The sequence below is a fragment of the Parasteatoda tepidariorum genome, chromosome 7 (genome assembly GCF_043381705.1).
Source record: "Parasteatoda tepidariorum isolate YZ-2023 chromosome 7, CAS_Ptep_4.0, whole genome shotgun sequence".
NCBI classification, from domain to species: domain Eukaryota; kingdom Metazoa; phylum Arthropoda; class Arachnida; order Araneae; family Theridiidae; genus Parasteatoda; species Parasteatoda tepidariorum.
In genome coordinates, this window is record NC_092210.1 from 52,518,915 (window position 1) to 52,544,444 (window position 25,530).

The 25,530-nt window shown below is 28.1% G+C and overlaps 3 protein-coding genes across 3 annotated transcripts in view; 1 reads left to right on the forward strand and 2 right to left on the reverse strand.

Annotated features, from left to right (window-relative positions):
• LOC107456513 (U1 small nuclear ribonucleoprotein A) overlaps nucleotides 1-25,530 on the reverse strand; it is a 48,592-nt gene that overhangs the window by 16,448 nt on the left and 6,614 nt on the right. The gene's annotated exons all lie outside the window — the stretch shown is intronic.
• LOC122268356 (large ribosomal subunit protein uL11) lies at nucleotides 83-8,060 on the forward strand. Its single transcript, XM_043045606.2, has 5 exons — nucleotides 83-367; nucleotides 673-746; nucleotides 1,850-2,030; nucleotides 6,223-6,422; nucleotides 8,018-8,060. The coding sequence occupies exons 1-5, from the start codon at nucleotides 331-333 to the stop codon at nucleotides 8,021-8,023; spliced, it is 498 nt and encodes a 165-aa protein (XP_042901540.1). The 5' UTR covers nucleotides 83-330; the 3' UTR covers nucleotides 8,024-8,060.
• LOC107456527 (zinc finger protein 93) lies at nucleotides 13,285-18,754 on the reverse strand. The gene has a single exon (XM_043045609.2). The coding sequence runs from the start codon at nucleotides 18,189-18,191 to the stop codon at nucleotides 15,939-15,941; it is 2,253 nt and encodes a 750-aa protein (XP_042901543.1). The 5' UTR covers nucleotides 18,192-18,754; the 3' UTR covers nucleotides 13,285-15,938.

Below are 25,530 nucleotides of genomic sequence, written 5' to 3' on the forward strand. Positions count from 1 at the left end.
TTCTTGTAATTATTCAGCTAATTTTAATAGTTTTTAAGCTAAAACTGTAGCGACAATTATTTATTTCCTATTTTGTTATTTCACGCTTTTCTATTCGTGTTTTTATACTAAAATTGAACAGCGCACTTACAGCACCGTGCCAATCCACTATAGCCAACCAAACCTCGATTGTCTATTTGTGACTGCGACTGTCTTTCATTAAAATCACAACAAGTAAAAAGCATAGCGCTGTTGCGAGGATTTCAGGGAAATTGGAGTTTATTTCCATCTGAATTAATCCATTATTGTTATTAATATTCTCTAAAGTTATAACTTGTACTATTATTAAAAATGCCACCTAAGTTTGATCCAGCAGAAATTAAAACTGGTAAGTCAATACATTATATTCCGTACATCGAAATAAAAAGCTGAATTCCTAAATATATCCGTGTAAACTCAGAATTTTACCATTAATCGTTGAAAGTTACATTTTCGAGACAATTGTTCTCTTTATTAGAATGTTTAGAAATTGGCAAATTTTCTATCTAATTATTAACGTACTGATTTCTTATTTTCATAAAGAAAAAGTTAATATTCTTAAAAATTGTCTATATATTATTAGTAATCGTTTCTTATAAGCTTCAATGTAACTGAAGCTATATTGTAATACTATTAATGTATTTTCCCCTGCAGTATATCTTCGAGTTGTTGGAGGAGAAGTTGGAGCAACGTCGTCTCTTGCTCCAAAAGTTGGTCCACTTGGTTTGGTAAGTTAAGCTGTTGTGAAATTTGTTATTATGATAGGTCTTTAATGTGCCTTATTGTTGTTATCTCGTTTAGAGATTTTGGTCCTTATCACTTTTTTATAAAATCTGTTGTCAAATGTTAACTTTGTTAATGTTTTTCTTAAGCAAATTGCTAATTCAATTTTACTTGATCAGCTAAGGTTTTACTGTTTAAAGGAAAGTTTAGTAGACAATTTCTATTGTGAGTGAAATATGATCTAGAATTGGATTTTAATTGTTTGCAAAAAAGTTTTTGGTTCGCAAAACGGTTTCTTCTTACCAATACGATTTGTTAAAAGGGGATACTTCCGTAATGTGATCTGTTGTGCCAAGTTGCCACTTACACAGTTATACCTTTTATGGTTCTTCTCTGTGATTTTTTTTTTTTTTTTTGGTTTCTTAAGGGCCGCTGACAGGAAGTTTCCAAGACTTGATTATAGACTTTATATATTTTGGTGATATCCGTATTGTGATTTCTGGTAGAATAATAATAAGTCTTGGCAACTTCTGGGCAGTAGCTCTAAAGAAACTAAAAAAAAAAAATCAGGGAACAGGATCAACTTGAAAATTTTAACTTGAAGCCACCCTTGGTCAAACATCTGCATGTTTTTTCTGTAATAAATTTGAAATCTATTTGGCATCTTGGCAATTGTAGATGGCGCAGCAAATCACAATACCGAAGTATCCTCTATATGCTTTCTATAGACCTTGATTTAGCTCTACTCTATGTGTTATGTATGTTAAAGGTTTTATATCTATTAGTCTAGTATATAATATTAAGGAGCATTGTAGCTCAGAGCCAGTAAAGAATGTTCTATTTTTGTACATGATTGTACTGAAAGTGATTATTAATATATGCATGACAGCGGAGCTTCACCGTACAAATTGTTTCTTTAGCTCAAAAGACCATTATAAAATTTCCTACACTAGTTAATTATTTTAAATTGTTAGTTTAAAGCTGCATTGCTGTCCGACTGTGCTTTACAGTAGCTTACATTTCTATTGCCTTCAATTTATAATTTTTGAACAAGTATTGTGTTCTACATTGTTACTTGTATAATAATTTCTTTATATTATTTTTCCAGTCTCCAAAAAAAGTAGGAGATGATATTGCTAAAGCAACTTCAGACTGGAAAGGACTTAAAATAACAGTTAAACTAATCATTCAAAACAGACAGGCTAACATTGAAGTATGTCCCAGTGCTGCATCTCTCATAATCAAGGCTCTAAAAGAACCTCCCAGAGACCGAAAGAAAGTTAAACATGGTAATGTTTTGTGCTAATTATTTTTAAACTGTGCTAATTATGCTAATTATTTGTGAAAACAAAACAATGTGTACATATTTGGGAAGTTGCAGAGCTGAACTGAAGAGTGGTATTTTAAGTTAAAAGACATAAAATTTTCCTAAATTTTTTTTTATTTTTTATTAAAAATGTTATATTTAAAAATATTTGTATAAAACTATATTTTAGTTTTAAGCAGGGTTGGGTTTTTGACGTCAAAAAGTGGTTTTTGACATGACAAGGGTATAATACTGGTTTAAACCGTCAAAAACCCGTCAAAAATGTCAAAAACTGAAGTTTGCCAAGAAAATATATAAACTTCAAAACTACCAACAGTTGCCATGCATTATATTGAAATTTAATTATACTATAGGTAATCAGCAGGTTTTAAAATATTTTTTAATTAAAATTAAGGTAAAATAACAGATTTAAAATCTCAGAAATTTATATTCAAATGCATGTGCAGAAAAATTTTGCACAAAAATTGTTTAAATATTTATATTTAAAAAAAAAATTTTTTTTTTTTTGATACTTAAGAAAATTAAAAGTTTATTACTATGCATTTTTGACATATAAGGAACATATAACTAATATTTATAAGGAACTTACAAGTTATGTTGTATAAATACAAACTTGATACAAGTGTATAAAAAAAATTTTTTAATGTTATACCGAATATCTTTATTATCCAGTATGTTAATTTGAATTTAAAAGTAGTTATATTTGTGAATAATGATAAATATAATTCATATTGTTTATTATATTTATTTATAATTATTACACTTATCATTTTAAAACAATTTTTACCTCTTAATTTTTTCCCCCACTTGTATTAAGAATACAAATAATGCATATCTTGAAAGCAAGAAGTAATTATTCAACAGCTGAATATTTAGATATTCAACAAAACTATGTATATAGTATTCAGCAAAATGAAATTCACAAGTATTTGGATAAACTAAATTTTCAGCATAGTAAATGAATAGGCTGAATATACTGTAAATCGACACTAACTACTCTGTGTATTTAACAGAAAGCACTTAAATTTGTATTGTCTTATGTTAAAAAGATTATTAAGAAGATTTAAAAGAATATTAAAAAGATTTTTCTTTAAAAGATGTCTAATGTACAAAACTGCTAATGTTTATCTTTAAAAATGTCTAATTTTTAGTATAATCTATACTATACACTAAATTTGGTTATAAATAAATTTCTTAATAATATCACTGCAGATTTTCAATAACACATGAAAATGAATACATAATATTACAAAAGATGTGAGCTTTCAAAAGTACAAGATTTTGGTTACTATTCAAAATATAAGTGTTTCTTCAAAATTTTAAATTTATTTTTTCTAGAACATATTTAGAAACACTATCCTTTATAAAAAATATATAAATTTTATGTATTAATTAAATTTCACATATGAATATAGGTTTTTGACATTTTCGACATTTTTGACAGTGAGGTTTTTGACGTGACGGTTTAAACCATGGTTTAAACTGTCAAAAACTGTCACATGTCAAAAACCTGCCAACCCTGGTTTTAAGATATGAAAGTTTGTTGTTAATTTACATTGAATATGTTACTTATGTTTGAGTTTTAATAAGAATTGATGTAGTAGTGTTTTGTTTTTAATACTTACATTAGACTTGATAGATAACTTTTGTCCAAGTTAGTGGTCTGGCTCAATTTAGTTGATTAGATTAAGTTTCTCCGGATTTCTATTGAATCTAATAGTTTCACATTTTTTATGCTTTAAATTAATTAAAAAAAGGTTTTTTGTTTGTTGTATTAAAGTTATTAAATCAATTTTTTATACACAATTTAATCATGTATCAGACTAGTAAGACTGATGCAGATTCATTTGCCATTAAGAAAGCATTCAATATAAAGTAATGCTGCTTTTTTCACTCTTATCAGACTTTGTTTTGTTAAGAGTAGTAATAGTAGCAAAATAAATATTAATTTCTTCTATGAAAGATGACACAAATTGTTGTTTAATTTTTCATAGTATGATATACAAAAAAATTTTAGATTTAATTATTGTTTCAACTTATGTCGTACAAAGTTTTTTGTGATGGCAACGTGTGAGCTTACAGATTTCAATTCTGGGAAAGAATCAGGTGTCGCAATTCATATGTTTCTCAGTGATAAGAATATTTTGAAAAAGAATGTATAGTATATAGGGTCTATTAGATTTCCACTTACGTCATTGCCAGAAAAAAATGTGAATATTCAATATTGAGCTTTCATAAATTTTCTTGCACTTTTTTAAACAATTTATTATTTTAGCATGGAGGACAAGCTAATTGATGAAATGCTTTTAGTGTGTGGTTATCGGGTTCATTTCACTTTTACTCTCTAACTATTTTAAGAAAGAGTTAAATCAAAGTTTGGGTCTTGGTGATTAGTTTGTCACATGATATGTGGTGGCAATGACAAAACATTTTCACTAAACACTTATACACTCTTCTGAAGCATTTTCGTTATGAAAACTGCTTCTGTTACCTTGCTCTATTTTCACATTGTTTCTATTGATTACTCTCAAATGTTTTGTAGCCAGATTCTGTGAGCTAGGTCAGTAAATGATCTTGTTCCTCTTGTCTTAATTCATGGCAATCGGTGTTTAGTTGATCAAAGTAATAGCTAAAGATTCAAACATTTTCCTTACCTTTTTTTAATATCAATTTTAATGGTTTGTGTTCTTATCTATTTAATAGTTAAATTCTATCTAACTATGTGTTCTTATCTATTTTATAGCTTTATTAATATGAGCAGAATTTTCATAGCTTTAAAGTTAGCTAAATACAATTAAAATGATATTTCTTTAAATTTTCAATTAATATTTCTGTAGAAAATGCACTATTTTTTATCAATATTTTAGCAGTGACATATTTGTTATTTAGATATACTACAACTGTCAAAAAATAATTATTCAATATTTTCAAAATTTTTAATTCTGTGTTTCATTCAAAATTGAAACTTTAAAAAGGGTGGTGAATGTTCAGAATTTGCTACAAAATTAAGATTCCCACAACATCGTTAGCTCAGCCTGAATAATGACCTAATCGGATTTTCACGTACTTAGCCTCAGTCTTAATGTTTTGAGTGATTGACGTTATATATGCTGATTAATTAGACCATTTGATGTTTTAATTTATAAAATCAGATACAAAGTAGTGCTTTCTTTGTTCATTAGATAAAAATTTATCCTGTCTCTTTTTTATTCTGCATTATGTTAGTTTTCCCAATTAAAAAAAGAATTTCTAGTGAACTAAGATTGAACAATGTGCAAAGTTAATTTGGGCATTGTTCCAGCTTTCATGATAAAAGAAAATGTAACTTTTTATTTTATGAAGGAGGAAGTAATTACTTTGTTTTACACAATTCTTGAATGTACTAACATGCATGTTAGAATATTACAAAGATTTTGATTTGTATTAATAGATTTGTAGATTTTGATTTAATAGATTTATAAAAGTAAATTTAAAGTGCTACTCATAAGAAGGAATTTAAACTGTTAAATAAAGAAGATTTCATTTAAGGTTTGTGTAACATAAATATTTTACATGAATTTTCCATTCAAAATTTTTTTACAGGTAAAAGTTTAAGGGTATATTTTATCTGAAAAATAAGTTTTAACTCTTTTAAGTGATCAGGTATTCTTATACCCTTGCATGACTGTAGGGCGATTAACCCAAAACATTTAAAATTATCATAAAATATGTTATTTTAAAAGGCTTTCCTATTTATTATTTTAAACAGTAAAAAATAAATAACCTATTTCAATACATTGCTTCCAAAAAATATTGCTGGTGCAGATAGATAATTGCTTAGAAAATATTTGATAATGTACACAAACACCTCGTCTGAAACTATTGCTCTCTATTTTTTACATTTTTCTACTAAAAAGTCAACTCTGGGAAAGGTATGGCTTCATTTGAAACCTAACATTTTATTAGATTAAACTTACTCGCTAGTTCTAAATATTCAGTCACTAATAGCGAGTTGATAATCAGAAATTTTGTGCAATGACAAGCTCATAATAGCCAAGTTCAATTGTATGAGGAAGCAAATAAAAAAAATTGTTATTTCCAAATGATGGATTAGTTCTGTTGATTTTGTAATTTTTAATTATTCAACATTACTAAAATTTTTTTAATATTTTTAGTTAAACACAATGGCAATATAACATTTGAAGATGTTGTTAACATTGCAAGGACAATGCAGCCCCGATCTATGGCACGAAAGCTTTCTGGTACAGTGAAAGAAATCCTTGGAACTAGCCAATCTGTAGGGTGCACAATAGATGGTAGTCATCCTCATGACCTGATAAAACAAATAGATAATGGGGAACTGGAAGTACCTGAGGTAACATATTTTTTCCTTAACAATTTCAGTGTGATGAATTTCTGTTTTGTTGCCTTTCTGCCAAATTTATTACTAAATTAACCTTGAACTTTTAAAAACTATTTTTTATTTTGAGCGTTGTTAAAGGATACTAAAGAAATTTTTAATCATCTTTTCACATGTTGAATCTTTTCGTGTCATTTTCCCACATCATAGCAATTGTGAATATTTACTAGGGTATATAAAAAGATTAATTGCATGTATTTATTTCAAAACTAGGAATGTAATGATTCGACTATTTATTAATTATGAGATATTTATTGTTTATATAATATAATAAAGTTTCAGTGCTCTAAGAATATATTTTTTAAGTAAATGTGTCAGACTTTAAAAAATTAGGCAAAATACTATGAGACAGGTTCATGTGTTTAATGGATAATCTTTAAATGATATAAAATGTTAGCAATATTGTGTAAGATTGTCATCATTGATTTTAGTGCAAGTTTAAATCCAAATAAATAATGAAGGGTAATGTTAAAATCATTATATGATGTCAATTCTAGTCTCACTTCGTATAATGAATACACGAATGCAGTGAATGTTTTTAGTGGTCCCCTTCGGACTACTATTTAATGTTTCATATCGTTAAAGAGAAATTGGTGGTTCATTTATAGTGGACCCACATTTCTTCTTTGCAGTTATGTAAATTATACAAAAAAAAAAAACTTTTTTTATGCGAATAAAAAAAAATTTTTTAAAATGAAGTAAAACATATAGTGTTAAAAGTAAGTCATTTTGCTGGAATGAGTAATAAGAGTCATTCCAAAAACTGGTGCATGGGGAGAGCAAATTGAAATTGGTTGCTCAGAAATTGCAAATTCTTCAGGGGGGAAAAAAATGGAATTCAAAAAGAAAGATCAAATTATAGAAATAATGGAAAATGAAAAATAAATATCTTGAAAAGTTTAGTTATTAGGAAACTAGAATTAGTTATTAGAGTGACTTTTTATTTAGCTAGGGAATAATTTATAAAATGATTTATTTACTGAATCTTTCGGACATACAGAATCATTGTTTGTTGTGAGATCTAGATATTAAAAACAAGACAGTGATGCACATAACTTTTAAATTTGTTGCTTAATTAGCATATTTCATTTATGCTTATTTGATTTTGTTTATATAACTTTTTTTTTAAAATTTTTAATGTAGTTTGTGTTTATGATTAATAAAGAAAGAATAATATAAAATAATTTTTTCATTTCTGATTCGAATTTAATCATTTGATATATAATTTACTAATTAAATCTTTGTCTTTTTTTTTTTTTTTTTTTTTAAGAGTTTTTTCCAAAATCATACAAGGTGTAGCTATTTATTCTTAAGAGTGATTAAATAACTCCTGAATATGTGTGAATTGCACACTCATTTAATGTGTTTTATAGTAGTAGATGGATGTTACTTAGAAACATATTAAGGGTCTATAATTCTCAGAGTAATTATTTTCAGGATTTATTAGATTATCAGTTCTAGAAATAATAAGCTGCATCTTGTATCTCCGCATTGTCTTATTTTGTACCTTTGTTATTTTCAAACCTAATTTTTTCTCTTTTCTTTTATAGGAATGAAGGTGTAAAAATGAAAAAATAAAATTATTGATTTAAATTTGTCTTTTTCTTACTTGTATATTGTTTCAATGAACTGTGATGATTTTGTATTAGTATCGATGTTGCCCTTTTGCCACTTAAATTATTAAACAATTTTATAAAGGGTGATGAAGAAATCAGGATTTAAATTATAAAAGAAAGCACACTCACTAAAGTATACTTAAGTTTTTTGAATTTTTGGTATCACATCACATAGCTTAATGGTTAACCAGCTAAAAAAAATTTCAAATATCAGAAAATCAAATTAATGATTTATTAACTTAACTTGGCAACTTTTTTATGCTAAGTTTTCTGAAGTATTACGTAATTTATTAATCTGATTTTTGGAAACAGAATTTAATCTAATGAACTAAATACAAACACATGAACTCAGTTGTACACATAAATAAAAATGTTGCTTAAATTAAATAATATGTTACTTATCTATGAAACAAATTTTGTGTAATGTGCGTAAACATTCCACTTTCAGCATATAATTTAGATTGTTAACTCAAGAGAAATATTTTGTAAAGGTTATTGAAACAAAAAAAAAATTGGGGAAATATCAGGCTCTGAAATTTTTTTGCTCCCTTGTTAAATCCTTTGGGGATTTCTAATTTGTATTTAACAGATAGAACCAAAATATCCCTATTCTACTATTGTAGACTGTATTTATTTCCATCTACTATACCCTTTGCTAAAAAAAAAAATTCCATATTTAAAGAAAGTTTTGAATAGTAAATCCATAATTTGGCAGAAAAACATTATCCAGAATATCTCATGTAATTCCTTAGTTTTTCACTTCTCTTATGACAGCTGGACTAGAAAATAAACCTTTTCTTTTTATCATTGTTTTATCCTTTCTTTAAAGAGTGTTTCTAATAAACGTTATTCTTTTATAGTCGCTTTTTTTTTCTAAAAACATGGCCAGGGGTCGCATTCCCCCTAAAATTCCTAAAACTATGTGCAAACCCTAAAATTCCTAAAAATCTGATAAAATTTTGTTGGTGTTCCTAAAAAATTAGAGTTATAGGCTAAATATAAATAAAAAAGCAATAATCTAAAATGTAAGAATTTAACTACATTAATTAAAACTGTTTTAATTTTCCACATGGGAATTCTGATCCTGAGAGAGGTTTTTCGATAAATAAAGCAATGCTTAATGTGAGTCACCATGAGAATACTATTATGTCTCTTAGACTAATCAAAGATACCATTCGAAATTATGGAGGAGTGTTGAAGATCACCACAACACTATTGAGGGCAGTAAAAGAATCTCACAAATCATATCAAGAATATATTAGAAAAATGATCATGATTAATTTGTTTTTCTCTAACTTCTAATATAAATTGCTGATTTGAAATCTAATAATATCACACAATAGTTTTTCTTAATAAAGTAAGGTAAAGGGTAATAATAAAGTTTTGATTAAGAAGGTAAAAATTAAATAAAAATCCAAGTTGGTGTTAATTTATTTTTTCTCTTGATTTATTCTCACTTTTGCCTGTTCCTGAATTATGCACTTAATTTCTGATAGGTAATATGTAAAGTTGAAATTTCATTTTTACACTTTAGAGATTTCATTCTTGACTTAATAAATTTCAGAGCTTTATTTTATGGCTTGCAATTATTTATGATATGTGTGGATGAATTGTAATAATCTTCTGTTATGTAATAAACTACCGTGTGATCTGTTTTTATCCTAGCAAAATCATATATTACCCCTAAAATTTACCTAAAATTTTTTGAAAAAAGTTCCTAAAATTACCCTAAAATTTTAAAAAACTTTGCTGCTACCCCATGGCATGCATGCATGGCAAAATTAAAAAGTTGAGCCCTTCATCGCTAAATCTTTCATCGTTTAAAAATTGAGAACTATTTTTGTTTTGATTTCTATCAAACTTTTTTTTTTCTACCAAAAAATGCTGTTAGCATTAATGGTTTGTTTTAAGAATTAAGGGGATATATTTTCTATTTCTTTTTTTGTTAAACTTAAAATGCTTTTTTTTAAATCTTATCTATGAAAGTTTTTTTTCTTTTTACCCCTTATCAATAATACAGCCAAGTTTTCATTATTTTTCAATAATAACTAAAATTATTTCTATATAAAAGATAATATTTATTAATAATTTTAAAAAATGTGCCATTCAGCAGATTTTTTTGGTCGAATATTCGGCCAAATCACTATTCGTTACATCTCTACTGGAAATTCCATTTATTCAATGACTTTACAGCAAATTGGGTATTCATTATAATTTAAATCCAATCGCATAATACATTTTACATGACTTATTACAATTATGACTTAAATAGTTATTTTTGTTATCTTTTCTTTTATTCATCCCTTTGGTAATTGGAAATAAACAGCATATTATAAATATATTTGTATCTAGTCTGAAACTCTCCCCTCATTTTGCAAGACTTGTAATGATGAATTAGAGCAAGAGTGGAATATATTTGGAGAAGTTTTCACGTCGACATACTTAACTTTTTATTTATTAATTACCAATAAAATAGACATTTTTATGAAACACTGTGTCTAACAATAATTGCAGATCATTATTTGAATAATTTACTGAATATTTTAAGTGTGTTCATATTTTATTCCAAATTAAAGTAAATAGAAAAAAAATTCTTTTAATGGAAATACAGAAGTTTTCAGATGTTAAAATAAGAAATACTAATACTTAATTAAAATATAATTTATTATCTGGTGCCTGCATTTAACTTCCTATTAAAATATGTGACTTCTACTATGTATTAAAATTATCTTGTACAACTTATAAACAATCAAAGTTAATGCAAAGTACAATTGTGTTTAAATATTCACTAGTATATGTAAGCAGTTGCTCACCAAAAAATACTTTGATTTCAATTTTGACTATTTCTCAAGAGATGCCCATGATATTTTGAAAGCTCTATATGCGTTGAAATTTAATACTAATTTAACATGGGTACCATTGCTGAATTTAAATCTGCTTAAGCTTGTATTTTGCACCTAACATATTGACATACTGGCCAAAATTTAATCAAGATTATTTATTAAAAAAAAATAGTGCTTGGATAATAAATAAATAACGGTGAATGGTTTCAGGAAAATATTAGTCGTTCAGTAACAGTTGTAAAAAGATATAAAAGGTTAGCTATCATTTTTGTTTTACAAAACTGTGGTAATGATTTTATTAAAGAATAATTTCAACATGTTTTGATATTGTAATAATTTTGTTTGTAACTTATAAAATTTTTTTAACTAAATGGTCGATTTAAAATGTAGGCTATTATCTTGGAAAGGTAAATTTTAGTGCTGTGAGCTATAAATTTCTGGTAAACAATGCAAGACAGTATTAATTGAACAAAAAATAAGTTCAGTCTTGAAATCTTTTTAGAGTGGATCAAAAATCTACCTGGCAACCACTTAACTGCACAGGGCTGATTGTGCTCCGGAAAAAATCCGGATTTTTCTCTAACCGTGATCCAGAAGTTTCTGGAGATCAAAGGTTCAGACGTTTCAAAAAATCATTGATCACAAAAGTTTTTGGAAATCAAATTTTCAAAGGTGGAACTTTAAAAGAAAGTTTATTTTATTTGTTTGTAAGGAGAGCTACTTTATAAGCTTATATTCAAGATTAATATTCAATATTATCAGTAAATAGTTATAATCATAAACTCGAGAAAGACATTTGTAATTTTCAATTACTTCTCCAGGTCATCATAGGTATGTGTAAAATTTTAAATATATTTTAAGTAAACTGAGAAATATTGAGGAGAAGACCTTGCTTAATTTTTTTTTCAATTTAAACTTTATGTTTTTTTTACTCCAAGAAAATTTCTGGAAGACTTGGGCTCACAATCACCCCTGAACCGCACAAACCATCCTAAGTAGGAGTTTGGGACATTTCAGTGTAGTAGGCTGAAGTATTTCCATCTGTGTCATGAAATAAGATGGAAAACTCATCACGATTCCATTACGTGTTGTACTACTTCAAACACCTCTCGATCCATAACTTGAGTATCGTATTACACATGCTGCTGCTCAAAAAAGTAAAGTATTAATGGGTATGCAGTGCCATAAAGCAGTTTTGGTGTAAAATTCTACAGCCATTTTAGCAAGGATATCTAATAAATCTAAGTAGTTATTTTATAACTAAGTTTTTATTTGCATGAAAATACAAAATTTTATTATTTAACATATTACATTATTCAACATTACTTAAGGCAACCTAACAAAATAAAAAATAACAGAATTTATGGTGAATAGGAGAAATATATAAATAAGGATAATTTAAAAATTTAACTATATTTTTTTCAGTGGGATTTGTGTAACTATAACACTTTTTTTTTTGTACTACTTTTTTTACTAATCAGAAGAGCTGATTGAATTCTGCATAATTCACTATTTTCACTTAACAAAGGGAAAACAATTGTATGGAAAAGGAAAGTTATTTGTCGTAAGAATAACTTGCTTTAGTAAGAAATAAAATGCCACTGAGGCAAATAAAGTATTTCTTTATATTAAATTATCACTAAGGTAATTTTACAATGAGTACATTTTTTATTCATGACAGATTTTTGCTCACTCAAGTTTTGGATTATATTCTATTCAAAATCTATTTAAGGAATATTTCATTATGATCAAATTGAGTTTTGTGAATGAAATATGAATTTTTCTTCCAATGTATGTTGCATATTATGGGAACATACAAGGCATAGATTTTTAAAAAAAATCGAATGCCTGAATAGTTTAAGACTTGATGCTGATTTCCTGGCTAATCCATAAGAACCATTTCCAAATTCCGACTGCAAGCCACCATACTGACATGATGAAAAAAGCTCTTTAAGCTAATGACATTTTAAAGAGAGAAATAAGATACAACTTTAAATTTATTCCATGAAACAAACACTGCTTTATTCTGTTTATGGAAAGAACTCTTCATGTCATTCCTCTGAAGCACTTATGATTACGGTTATGAGGTTTTATTTCAAGTAGTTGGTTCAATATTTAAGACAGGTTTTAGCTAGGGTTCACAAGAGAACCGAAATCGGGAAAGAGAAGCTCTCTTCTTTTCTTCCTTGTTTCCATTGCAGTCAGCCTAAGAAGTGAGGGGTGTTCTTTCTATAGACAAACTATATATTATTAATAAATTCAAAGTTACACCTCTTTTGATGTAACAAACTTGAAAATTATCTGATTTTAAAAATGTTTCCAGAAATAGCTTTAATTAAAAAAATGGAATGGACAAAGTACAGAGAAATTATTTTTATTTTTGAAAGAACTACTTAGTAATATATTACATGCATAAATTTACAAAAAAAATAAAAATTCATATAGAGAAATGACACATAAATTATGTGAAATGCAATAGTTGGGACTGTTCAAATATTACAAAAATAAATCTTTTACTGGACCTGTTCTTCCTCTTTGTTAGCAAATGGCTAAGTCCGAAAAAAAAATTTTTTTTTTAAAATATATATTTATTTTAGTAATTTTTTAAGGAATTACATTATTTAAGAGATTGTCACCATGACTTATGCACTATTGATATAAACAAGCAAATGCAAATCCTCATACTACATGCTTGAGTAATATTTGAACGACCCCTTTAGATGGGAAAAAAATTCATTTGTTTAACCATGAGAAGAAAAAAAATGAAAGGCACTGCTCATAAGAGTGAAAAGAAAACAGTTAATTCTTTTACTAAAATAATATATAAATCTTAAATATTATACACATTCGAACTATGTCAAGCATAGATCACTAATTTTATTTTATAACTCAAGAGGTTGTGAAATAATACAAACCTATAAAACAATAATATACATAAAGATTAGTACACTAACTAAAAAACTTGTAAATTGATTTTCGAATCATTGATTTCACATTTTCGTTTATAATCCTATGTACATGATACATTTTATATAAAAGATAAATAAGAATTTCAATTCATTGGATAATGAAAAATTCAAATTCATTAAAAGTTGATGTTCAATCTTGTTTTCAAGCAAAATTCATATCATTTCTGTAATAGATCTTTATGAAACTGTCTTATGATTACTTTATCATTTAATTAATTTTCAAGGATAAATAGTGAAGCCATCCTACATTTAAAACAAAAAAAAACAAAAAAATTTCAACTTCAAAAAACAACAAATTGTGCCAGTCTTAGCAATCTAGAATGATACCGCTAGCACTGCTTTTAAGAAAATATTCAANCCCCCCCCCACACACACACACAATTTTGAGTCGATAAACAAAGCGAATAGTGCTCGTTTTTTATAAAACAGTGCTAGTAGAACTAGTTCAAGCCGATTAATTCGTTTCAGAGTCAAATTACAAGCTCTGCTTTTTCGAGAATATCTGTTTTACATATATTTTTTTCAAGTCTGTTGTTTTTTAACACGTCTTTGGTGCCAATCACAATTAAAAAAAGAAATAAAAAATATTCTGTTGAGCAAAAAAAAGCATATAAGAATAGAAATTTCAGTTAAATCTACGAACTCAGTGGCTAGAGGAAGTGCAAAGAAAATTTTAGTTAAAAAATTAAAGAGATATTTAAAGATAATTTTTGTTTAAAGAAATCACAAGTCAATGCTTAGAGCAGCAATAAAACTAGGACATGAATATTTTATTTTAATCTGTTTTTTTTCTTTTTAAATTCTACTTGATTATTGGAATAGAGAAATATTGTATTAAAAGAATATCTAAAATTTATCAATGAAAAATATTGCTGAATAAATTATGTTCTTACCCCGCAACACTAATGAGAAATTTTAGTTTATGAAAATACAATAACAGAAAATGAATTTGATGTTAATTACAAATTAACATTAGAAATAAAAAAGAAATACACATAACAAAAAGCATAAGAATACTGATAAATATTTTTGAATGCTACAATTTCAGTTAAAGAAATCTTTTTCATAACAAACATTTATTAAGTCAGATAATAACCAAATTTTTAAATTTACAATTCACGCTATCATATTATAGATTTAAGCAACAAAAGAAAAAAAAGAATTTTTCTTAAAAAATAAAATGAGATTAATAATCAAAACACAAAATTTAACCTTTTAACGATTCAGTCTTTGGACTAAAATAAAAGCACACTCACAAAAGTCTGTACTGCTATATATATATACACCGTTCTTGCATTAAAAAAAAGTAACACACACGAAAGCCTTCTGTGGTTAGTTCTACTATCTGTCTACCACAAGATAAGCCCCAGATATGAGAAATGTTAGAGAATACTGTTATAATAGATTATTACTCTGTATTGTAGGTACAGCAGAAAGTGGCAGTTCCGATTTTGTAAATGAGATAACGGCCATTCGCTGTAACACCTAAAATATACTCAAATAATTGACTTTAGTAACAGCCATACCTTCAAAATGTGTATGAATTATACAATAGCCAAAGCCATGGAACCTATTCATTAATAGATTTTTTTAATTTTTAGGGAAATTAAAGTTTATTCATAAGAATTATCTATTTTATATTGGAGTTATACATATATTTACTTTGGTTATATTTTGAGTAGAATATATTTTACATTATATTTCCCATTGTGAGAAAAACATTACAAACAGATATTTATAAGAAAAAAGAAGTTTCAAAACAATCTTTGGAGTTAATCTTTTGATAGACAGATAGTATTCTAAACAGAATTTTAGACAGTTGAAGTGTTAAATATGAATGCACCTTATTTTAATGCCCTATAATAAATAGATTTATATTATTTGTCTAGGAATATTTTATTAAAAATAGAAAATTATAGCTATTATGCAAATACTTTCACACTTAAAAGCTAATAAACTGAAACTTCACACACAGGACATGCACGATTCGTTTATCCAAAATAATGAGCATCTCAATATTTAGAGCGACAAAAACAATAGACTTTAGTAGTATTTTCGATTATAATAATAATCAGTAGAAAGGGTTTTGATAATGATTACTTTACGAATAGGCTGTGGCGTTCTAACCGTCTTAGGCTTGCTCTTATGACGGCGAGCTTTATGTTTAAGAAGTTTTGCCTTTTCCCTGAATCGTCTTTCACATAAATCGCAAGCAAAAGGCTTCTCCCCTGTATGTGTCAGATAATGTCTTTGCATATTGCATTTGTCTTTAAAACCTCTTTGACATATGTTACATACAAAAGGTTTTTCACCAGTATGTCCTAACATATGACGATTTAATCGTGCCTTTTCATCAAATCCTTCTTTGCAAATGTGACAGGTATGCGGTTTTTCACCAGTATGTATTCTGTAATGTTTATCTAGTTCAAGCTTATTCGTAAATGCTTCCTCACACTGATCACACCGAAATGGTCTAGGGCGTTTATGAATTTGATAATGAACATGCAAGCTATATTTTTGAGTAAATCGTTTCTGGCAGGTTTCGCACTGAAAAAGCTTCTCTTTTGTATGAGTAACTTGGTGTTTACGAAGGGTGCTTTTTTGTACAAAAGCTTTGGAACAAATTTCACAAACATGATTCTTTATACCAGTATGGATTTGAAGATGTTTGCGCAATGTACTTTTATCTTTAAATCTACGATCACAATAACTACAGTTGTGTGGTTTCTCGCCTGTATGAATAAGATAGTGTGTAGCAAGGCTGCTCTTTTTTGTAAATGCTTTGCTACATATACTACAGGAATGAGGTTTTTCACCTGTGTGCACAAATATGTGTTTCTGCAAGGCATTCTTTGTCATGAAACCCTTATTACATGTCTCACAGAAAAAGCTTTTCTCTCCGGTATGGATCATGTAATGTTTCTGGAGGTCACATTTCCGTTTGAATTGTTTTGGACATTGGTCGCAGGTCAAGGGAAAACCAGGAGGAGGCACATTTTGATCAGCTACAATTGGAGCCATGGTTTGATGAACAATATGGCTAAGAGGCTGTTGGTCAATCGAAGTATAAGGCTGTTGACCAATAATAGCAAAAGTCTGGTGTCCAATTTGAGCTAAAGTTTGATGACCAAGTTGAGACAAAGCTTGTTGACCAAGGTGGGCAATTCCTTGCTGATCCACAGTCATTAGAGGCTGAATGCCATGAGGTCCAATATTCAAAGCTTGATGCACCATGTGTGTGAGTGGCTGATCAATCGTTGCAAATGCTTGTGCACTTTCTAAAAATACTTGCTGTTCTTGCAGCAAAGCTGGATCATGTGAGCCACTGTTGTCTGCAAATGTTATATCAACTTGTTCTTGATCAGCAGGGACTGCTGTTACAACATGAACTTGTGCTTGCTCTAGATCAACACCTTGTTCTACTTCTACTGTTTCAGCAGCCTGTTCCTGCATCTGTTGCTCTTGCTGTATAACTGCCTCTTCATCAGGTACAGGTACAATAATTTCGTCTCTACTGTCCTCCCCTTTCTTACCTTTACCTTTTCTTGGTTTCCTCTTACCTTCTCGATCAGCAGAATGAACCAAATAGTGGGTTCGGAGAGTACTTTTTTGAGCAAAACCTTTATTGCATATTTCACAAATATGGTTTTTCTCTCCAGTATGAGTGAGGTAATGTTTTCGTAGTGTAATTTTTTGGACAAAGCCTCTTTGACAAATATCACACACATGTGGTTTTTGGCCAGTGTGGATTAAACTGTGTTTACGCAATGTACTCTTATCAGTGAACCCTCTGTTGCAAACATCACAAACATGAGGTTTATCACCAGTATGAATTAAGTAATGAGTTTGAAGACTACTTTTTTGAGTAAAACCTTTGTGGCAAACATCACAAATATGAGCTTTTTCCCCAGTGTGACCAGCATAATGTGATTGCAAATCACTTTTTGACTTGCAAGTTTTATTGCAAATATCACAAACATGTGCTGGAGTGGATTGAGGGGGTGGGGCTGCTGGCTGAGCTTCTTGAGGAACCTCATGATATATTTGAGTGTGTTGCAAATCTTCAACACGATATAATTGAGCATGCCGTTGCAAATCTTCCTCTCTATAGACCTGTTGCGGTAATAAATGTTCTGCATATATTTGTTGCTGTACCCCAGCAGCATCTCGATATATCTGATGTTGTTGAATAACAGGCTCTGCGTACATTTGATGTTGTTGCAAACCTCGATTTCCCAAATCTTGGTATGCAACATCTACTCCTTGAGGATACGTTTGATGAATATACACCGCCATCGTGAAGTGTTTTTGATTCAGGAAATAATTTTATTTCTCACTACTTACCAGTCAATAATTTTAGTATATAGAAACGTAAAACAGACTAAGGAGGTAACAGTCACACAATTTATGTTTGAAAACTTTGAATATATTAAGAATAATTCAATCTCAATCGTACATGTAAGATTTTTCTTCTTCTCTTGTTAGAAGTCAACCTGACGCTCACGAATCCAGACATAAAATTGATTTCAAAATAAAGCAATGCTTAAAAACAAGAGTATCTTCGCTTCATAAGTAATGTCAGCTATATTACACAGTGCAAAAGCTGATCATTAGCTATATCCTTTAATTAAAATAGAAATAAATACAAATAAGACACAACAACGTAAAAAATTTTTACGCTAAGATAAGATGCCATTATCTACATAAAAATGAATATAAAATGCGTTAAACAACTTCAAGCCGCTTAACGCATAGCGTAAGCATTCAAGATAAAATCTTATAAAGAATATGTAGTATATATTTTATTAGAAAATTTGTATGCTTGATTAAATGCAGTTTGCATAAATTTATGAAGTGAGTCATTAATTTAAAAAAAAAAAATTTCTAGAAAATAAGGTGAAGCTATCACTGAAAGCGCTTTATGCTAGATGATGCAAGTTCCGTATCTGGTGGCGTATTTGTGAAGCTGTAAGAGAGGTCTTAATATCCCTTCTACGAGTTAGTCTTTAACTTAAATGTAGCATAAATAAATTTCTAAAAAAAATTAAGGCTTTCAAAATTTAATGGAGTTTTAAATTTAATTCTTAGTTCAAAACTCTTTTTAAAACATTTTAGAAGACTCATTTAGTTGCTTCAAAATGGAAATGGGCCATTCAAACAAAATGGAATTATTTGTTTGAGAAGTCTCATCAAAAAGCTGTTTGATTATTAATCATGCCGAAGAGAGGAATCGACATAGCGTATAAAGTATGCGTATCGAAGCCATCGAAATGCTCCGAGGAGAAACATTTGACTGTCAACATAATCCTGTCCACACTTAGCGTAATAAGGAATATATAAAAAAATATTCACTGAATGAAGTTCTTTCGAATCAAATGTATATTATTAATTAACATAAATGAGAGAAGATTCATAATAGAAATCCATTGTAATCTATACTCAATAATTATGCATTGAAATGAAAAATTAAATGTGAAATGTTTGTGATTTCGCTTATGGAAATATTTTATTACGCATTTTGATCACGCAGTCGCATTTTTTTTATTTCTTATCGTAGAGTCAGTACGTTATTGAGATAACAAAGAATTTAGTTAACAAATATTTTTATCTTTAACCTTTTAAGGTAATTATTAACAAAAATATCCAAATATGAGAGTATTATTTAAAGAAGATTTTGAAAAAGAACTATCAAGGGCAACTTCATCACATAAAATGGTTTTAATAAAAATTGAAATTCTTTTAAACTATTTAAATTTATTCTAACATATTTTTTAAATCAGAAAACCGTGAAAGCCTGGGATTAAGTTGAATTTTTTTTATTAATTAAGTAAATGCAAAAAATAAAATATACATAAAAGTTTTATGTAAAAGTGTATTAAAATATATTTAGTTAAACAATTCTCATTGGGAATCTCATTTGTTTGAAAAAAAATACGCATAAAAATACGCATATATACTTGAAATAATATAAAAACGACATTGAACAAAAGTAGTAAGGCTCTTAATACCATATAAATTTAATTAATCTAAAAAATTGCCAAAAGTAGAAAATGTTTACTTAGCTTTAAACATTATTTAAAATAAATGAACTTCCGCATTTTATATTTGGGGCTCATTTGTACTTAAATGCTTTAAAATTCACTTTTGAAAAAAAAAATGGGAAAAAATTTTGCTTAATAATTGTACTTAGGTTATAAATTAATTTCAAAAGATATTCTCCCAAAGTTTCGAAATGATTTCTTTTGGGGCAAAGCTTGTCTGATTTACTTAAGACCATGTGAAAAACGGGCACTGAAGGTGTTCATCCTTAAATGTAACTTAACTTGCAAAAATTGAACATTATAGTTGTCACATTTAATAAAAATTTTATGTTGTTAAAATAAAACAAACTCGTTAAAATATAATTTTAATATTTTATTTTTAATACTAAACCGTCAAAATAATTTGTTTTTGTAGAACACATCATCAAGAAAACTTGACTTAAACTGTTAAAAGTCATGAGTAAATTGTTATTAAAATTTTTCTGTTGTACTGTTTTTCCCTGGAATGAGAAGTTAAACCATTTCTTTTTTATAATTTAAATCAACTTAATGTAAATCAATTGATTAGGATAGCGAATGGCNTTTCGTGCAATTATCGCCCTCTAGCGGTCGCAGTTTTAATTTTCGGACACAAGTTCCCATGTAAATTTTGTTCATCATGACATGACAGACCAGCATGTTAAGTTTGTAAACGACCTTTTGGGACACCCTGTATACTCGTGGATAAGAACTCACAAACTAATAATGATTTTCAACAAACTACAAAAAAGGGCAAAACATTTGACAAATACTTTAATTTGGCACAAATAAATGGAAAAAAATGTAAGCACCGTAAAATTTTTTTATACATATACAATTAAAGGGTTGTGGATATTTTTTAGCATACAAGCATAATATTTGCAATAAAGCTAGAAATATATAATAATCAGGCCTATCCTTTGCATAGTAAATGCACTATATCTTTTCACTGTAACAAGATGAAACTACATGCTGAAACTTTTAACATTTTTTTTACCTACATTTATCATTCAAAAACAAAAATATTAGTAGGTAGTTAGATTTGCTAAAATAACAACAACTGCAATCTCAAACATTCATATGATGAATATTTGGGGATTATTCTTTATACACAGATTGTGTACATTAATTAACAATGCATATTTATAGTTTCATAAAAGATCGTTCGTTTATTGTTTTATAAAAGATGTGCAAATTCGATATTAAATTGAAATTTAAAACGAAGGAATAGTTGTTACTGTGATATTTGATGTTATATATTGATCTGATATAATAGAGTTAAACCGAATTCTTTGGCTTGTATTTTTATAAAATTAAGGCAGCTTGTAAAAATGTTTATTTAGATATTTATGTGGGAAACTCTCACAGCATTTTTTTTTTGTGCATAAATTTGAATTCCAATAAATTTTTTTAGGAAACAAACAAGTACATAAATATCACAAAATCATACCAGAATAACTTCGCATGGAATATAAATTTTTTCTTTTGTTTTATGTTTACAAAACATGTATTAGTTAAAGCATTACGATGCACGAAAACTGTTAACCTTTTAACTGCACTATCACAGAAACTAGATGTGACCAATAAGAGGAAGATATAACAGCCCTCTTTAACAAAATTAAAGAGACATTAGTTGCTATAAAAATTAACTTAAATACCTTTCCTTGTCTGTGTACCCTCGTTGAGTAAAGATGATTAACACCTTTAACTCAATCGATGACAAAATTTCTCGATTGTTAACGAGATGCTTTTCATCTAAAATTTGTCTATAGCTTTTATTAGATTTACAGTCTAGTGAAGAAGAGAAAAAAACTACCTTTAATAATAATTCCAGATCTAAAATGATCAGAATTTTACGTACTGAAAGAGGGTTAGTATCCCCAAGAAGCGTACCTTAAGTATGCTAATTAATTCATGCTAACGATTTACGGAGTTACAAAATAAGACACAAAAACATACTATCTCTGAAAGAAAAAAAAACATCTATTTTTTCGAACAATTATTTTTGATTTTCAATGCATGGAAGTAGTCGCAATTAGAAAAATATGGTTCTAAATATGTAATAAATGCAGCTAATTAGAATATAAATTCTAGTGATGATCCGAAATAATCTAAAAAGATATTTTTGATTTTCAATATTATAGTAGCGAGTTATGTCTGTTTAAGAAAGCAGTCGAATTTTTCTTCCCATGTCACTGAACTGTAATTGTAAAAAACTGGGGTTCGATTACCAGAGACGGCTTGAAACCCATCCAGTTTCAGATCTATGGGCACCAGGGAAGTAAAGGCGGCCTGTGCGCAGCGCTGACCACATTGCTACAATAATACCGTTGGTTACGAAAGTGTGGAGCGTTAAAATCTCTGACCCCCCTGGTCCACAACGGGCTGTTGCGGAAATGCTTTACTTTAATGTTATTAGTACTTTTTATGTTTTCTGCCATATCTCTGGAATTCATGATCCATTTACAAGACTTACTTACTAAAAATGATTTAATGAAGAAAAAAAATAATTGGTAATTATTTAGCCAAGGCATGAAATTTTTTACATAACCTTAAATAATGTTATTTTAAATGAGGAAAATCTAATATTTCATACGAAATCTAATATCAATAATTTCATACGGATATAACAATTGCATATAATAATATAATTCAACATAATATAATAATTTCAATGCATGTAATAATTTCATGCGGAATCTAATATTTAATACAAAATCAATTGAATAGTTTTTGTGCTGTAAAACTTTAAAAATAGAACATCTTATTATATAATTTATTTACTGAGAATCTGAAGTCGATATATAAAAAAGGCATTTTTTTTTTCAAATAAAGTATGTTTTTTTTTTCAGAATTTCTGATTTATTGACTCCTCATTAATTAGCACATGAAAATACATGAAATAATTAAGTTTAATAATTAAATCAAAAGTTATTTAGAGCATATTATTATTATTATTTCTTTTTTGTAATTTTATATTTGTAGACTGTACATACTTAGTTAAGTAGTTTTAGATATCTAGAATCATCTTTATATTGCCATAATGAGGAAGACTGCTTTCTAGAAAAAAAATTGTTTCGATCACGTAACATATGTGAAAATGATTAATATTAATAAATTTTCACAATATTTGACGATTTTATTAAAGGAAAATTTCTTCATATAGTTATAAATTAACATATTTTAATAGTCATATAAATAAACAGTTTATAGCATATTCTTAAAAAAGCGTATAAAAAGTATGAATTCAATTTTATTTCACTATTGCTTACAATTTTACCTAGTACGCATTTTAAGCTTAATTTTAAATATTATTATATTTAAATTATTACAGATATTAATATAAATTAATCATTATATTTATATTAATTACAAATATTAATTTTGTTTCGGCTGAATCCTAAAATTGCGGAGAAAAAAAAAGTATAAAAAAATAAATTTTGATATGTAGGTTGCGTTGTGACAATCTTCAAACAAGCAACAATTACTTAATTATGTCTAAGTGTAAAATAATACCATTTATTTTAGCCAATTTTATGTAAACTAGCTAAAATCAAGTCACAAAAAACTCATAAGTTAGATTTGTGCGTTGTCGTTCCTATAATTCCACCTATTTAAAATTTTAATTCTTTTAACGAACATTCATTCATTTTTATAAACTATGTTTCCCATTGTAATGCCTTTTAAAACAAACTGTTAATATATTATTCAGAATCAATTTTTCTTAGAAAAAAATGATTTCAGACTTCAGTATAAAGAATAAAGAAAATAAAACATTGAAAGAATAGTTAAAATTACTTACAATTCTACCTTCGCTTTAACTTAATTTAATTTTAATAACCACTCGTTTCCTTTAAATTTACATAAATTTTTGATATAATAGGTTTGATAATTTAGAAAACATTCACATTAGTTCATTTCATAAATTTAAAATTATGTTCCGAGAGCTACCTTTTGAAGACAGCTGGCACAACATATGTACCCCGAGTCTTTTTTCTTTGTTATAAAAGTATTTGATATATGAGAGACAAATAGTAATTTTTTTGTGCTACCATATTTGTCTTGTCTTCAAAAAATATAGCATACCCTATCATCTCTCTTATACATCAAATACTTTTATAATAAAAAATAAGACTTAGGGTACAATTGTTGCACCAGTCGTCTCCTGGGTGGCAAACATAATTTTTTTGTGACACCATATTTGTTTTGTATTCAGAAAAATATAACATACCATAGCATGTTTCTTATACAACATATACTTTTATAACAGAAAAAAATAAAGACTTAGGGTACAACTGTTGAACCAGCCGTCGCCTGAGAGGCAAATATTAATTTTTTGTGAAACCATATTGGTTTTGACTTCAGAAAAATATAACATACCATAACATGTCTCTTACACATCAAATACTTGTATGCCGCCGACAAAAGATCTAATTAAAAGAATTTTCATATTTTCGTCGATTATTTCCGATACCTCTAGACTGTTAAAAAATTAGGAAAATCAAAAATGGGCTGATGTAATACAAACAAAATTAGCATGCAACAGTTATAATAAATACGCATGATCGTTCACTATCATCATTGGAATAGGAATGTTTGAAAGAAACAGTGATTACAGAGAACAGAATTGAAAAATGTTTAACAGTGTGTTTTGTTCACAGGGTATTTTCAATGATATATATAAGCTTCTCTCAGTAATTTCATATAGGAATTTAAATAGTTGAAGTATTACTGTAGTAATCGGTCCCACTCTTTCAGCAACGTTGCATTTCAGGCCCTGGACGTTTGTGAGTTGCACTTATCACCCCAAGAACGTCTTAGACATGCTCTATAATAAGGTTAAAGTCTGGAGACCGGCTGGTTAGATAACGTGGTCCAAAATATCCTCAAAGTTTAAATGAAACAAAAAGCGAACATAGGGCTCCAAGACATAATCCTCACATAGCAGTACTGACTGTCTTTTACAAAGACATGCAAAAAGGAGAGTACTGCGGCTATTCAACATGGCACCTGCCCAGAAAATCAAACCTTAGCAACAATATGGTAAATTTCTAGAATATTGGTGGGTAGGTAATGAGTCTCTGTTGAATGCATATGATATTAATACATCTTTAAAACAAATTTAAAACTCGGTACAGGAGATAAACGACGAAATTTGAGTATTGCGTTAATTTTAAGAACTACTGTACTTTTGTGTACAGACAGCACTAAATATTTACAGATTGCACCTTCTCCTTAAAGTGTTCCCTACTGATGTCAATGTAAAAAAATTGGAAAAAAAAGAAAAAAAACTCTGCATTCATATTTTCTATAAGAAACACGAAATGTATTTTTTTTAAATTAAATACTGCACAACTTTTAATATATTGTATTGAAATAATCAATCGAATAAAATTTATTTTGATCAACCATACTTCCTTTTAAGTGAGAGCATGTAGCTACAGCGATCCCGAACTGTCGGTTAGCACATATCACTGTTTACACACACTTCACTCAAGCTTTGACAAAATATGTTGTTTTCAAAAAATAGCCTATCGAACCGTGGGTGACATCGCCAGTACAGTTCTGCATCTTGA

Excerpts from the sequence above, each read along its gene's own strand:
- LOC122268356 (XM_043045606.2), top strand. The coding sequence starts at position 331 with ATGCCACCTAAGTTTGATCCAGCAGAAATTAAAACTG. Across the intron at positions 747-1,849 it reads AAGTTGGTCCACTTGGTTTG|TCTCCAAAAAAAGTAGGAGA; the intron begins GTAAGTTAAGCT and ends TTATTTTTCCAG. Across the intron at positions 2,031-6,222 it reads CCGAAAGAAAGTTAAACATG|TTAAACACAATGGCAATATA; the intron begins GTAATGTTTTGT and ends TAATATTTTTAG.
- LOC107456527 (XM_043045609.2), bottom strand. The coding sequence starts at position 18,191 with ATGGCGGTGTATATTCATCAAACGTATCCTCAAGGAGTAGATGTTGCA.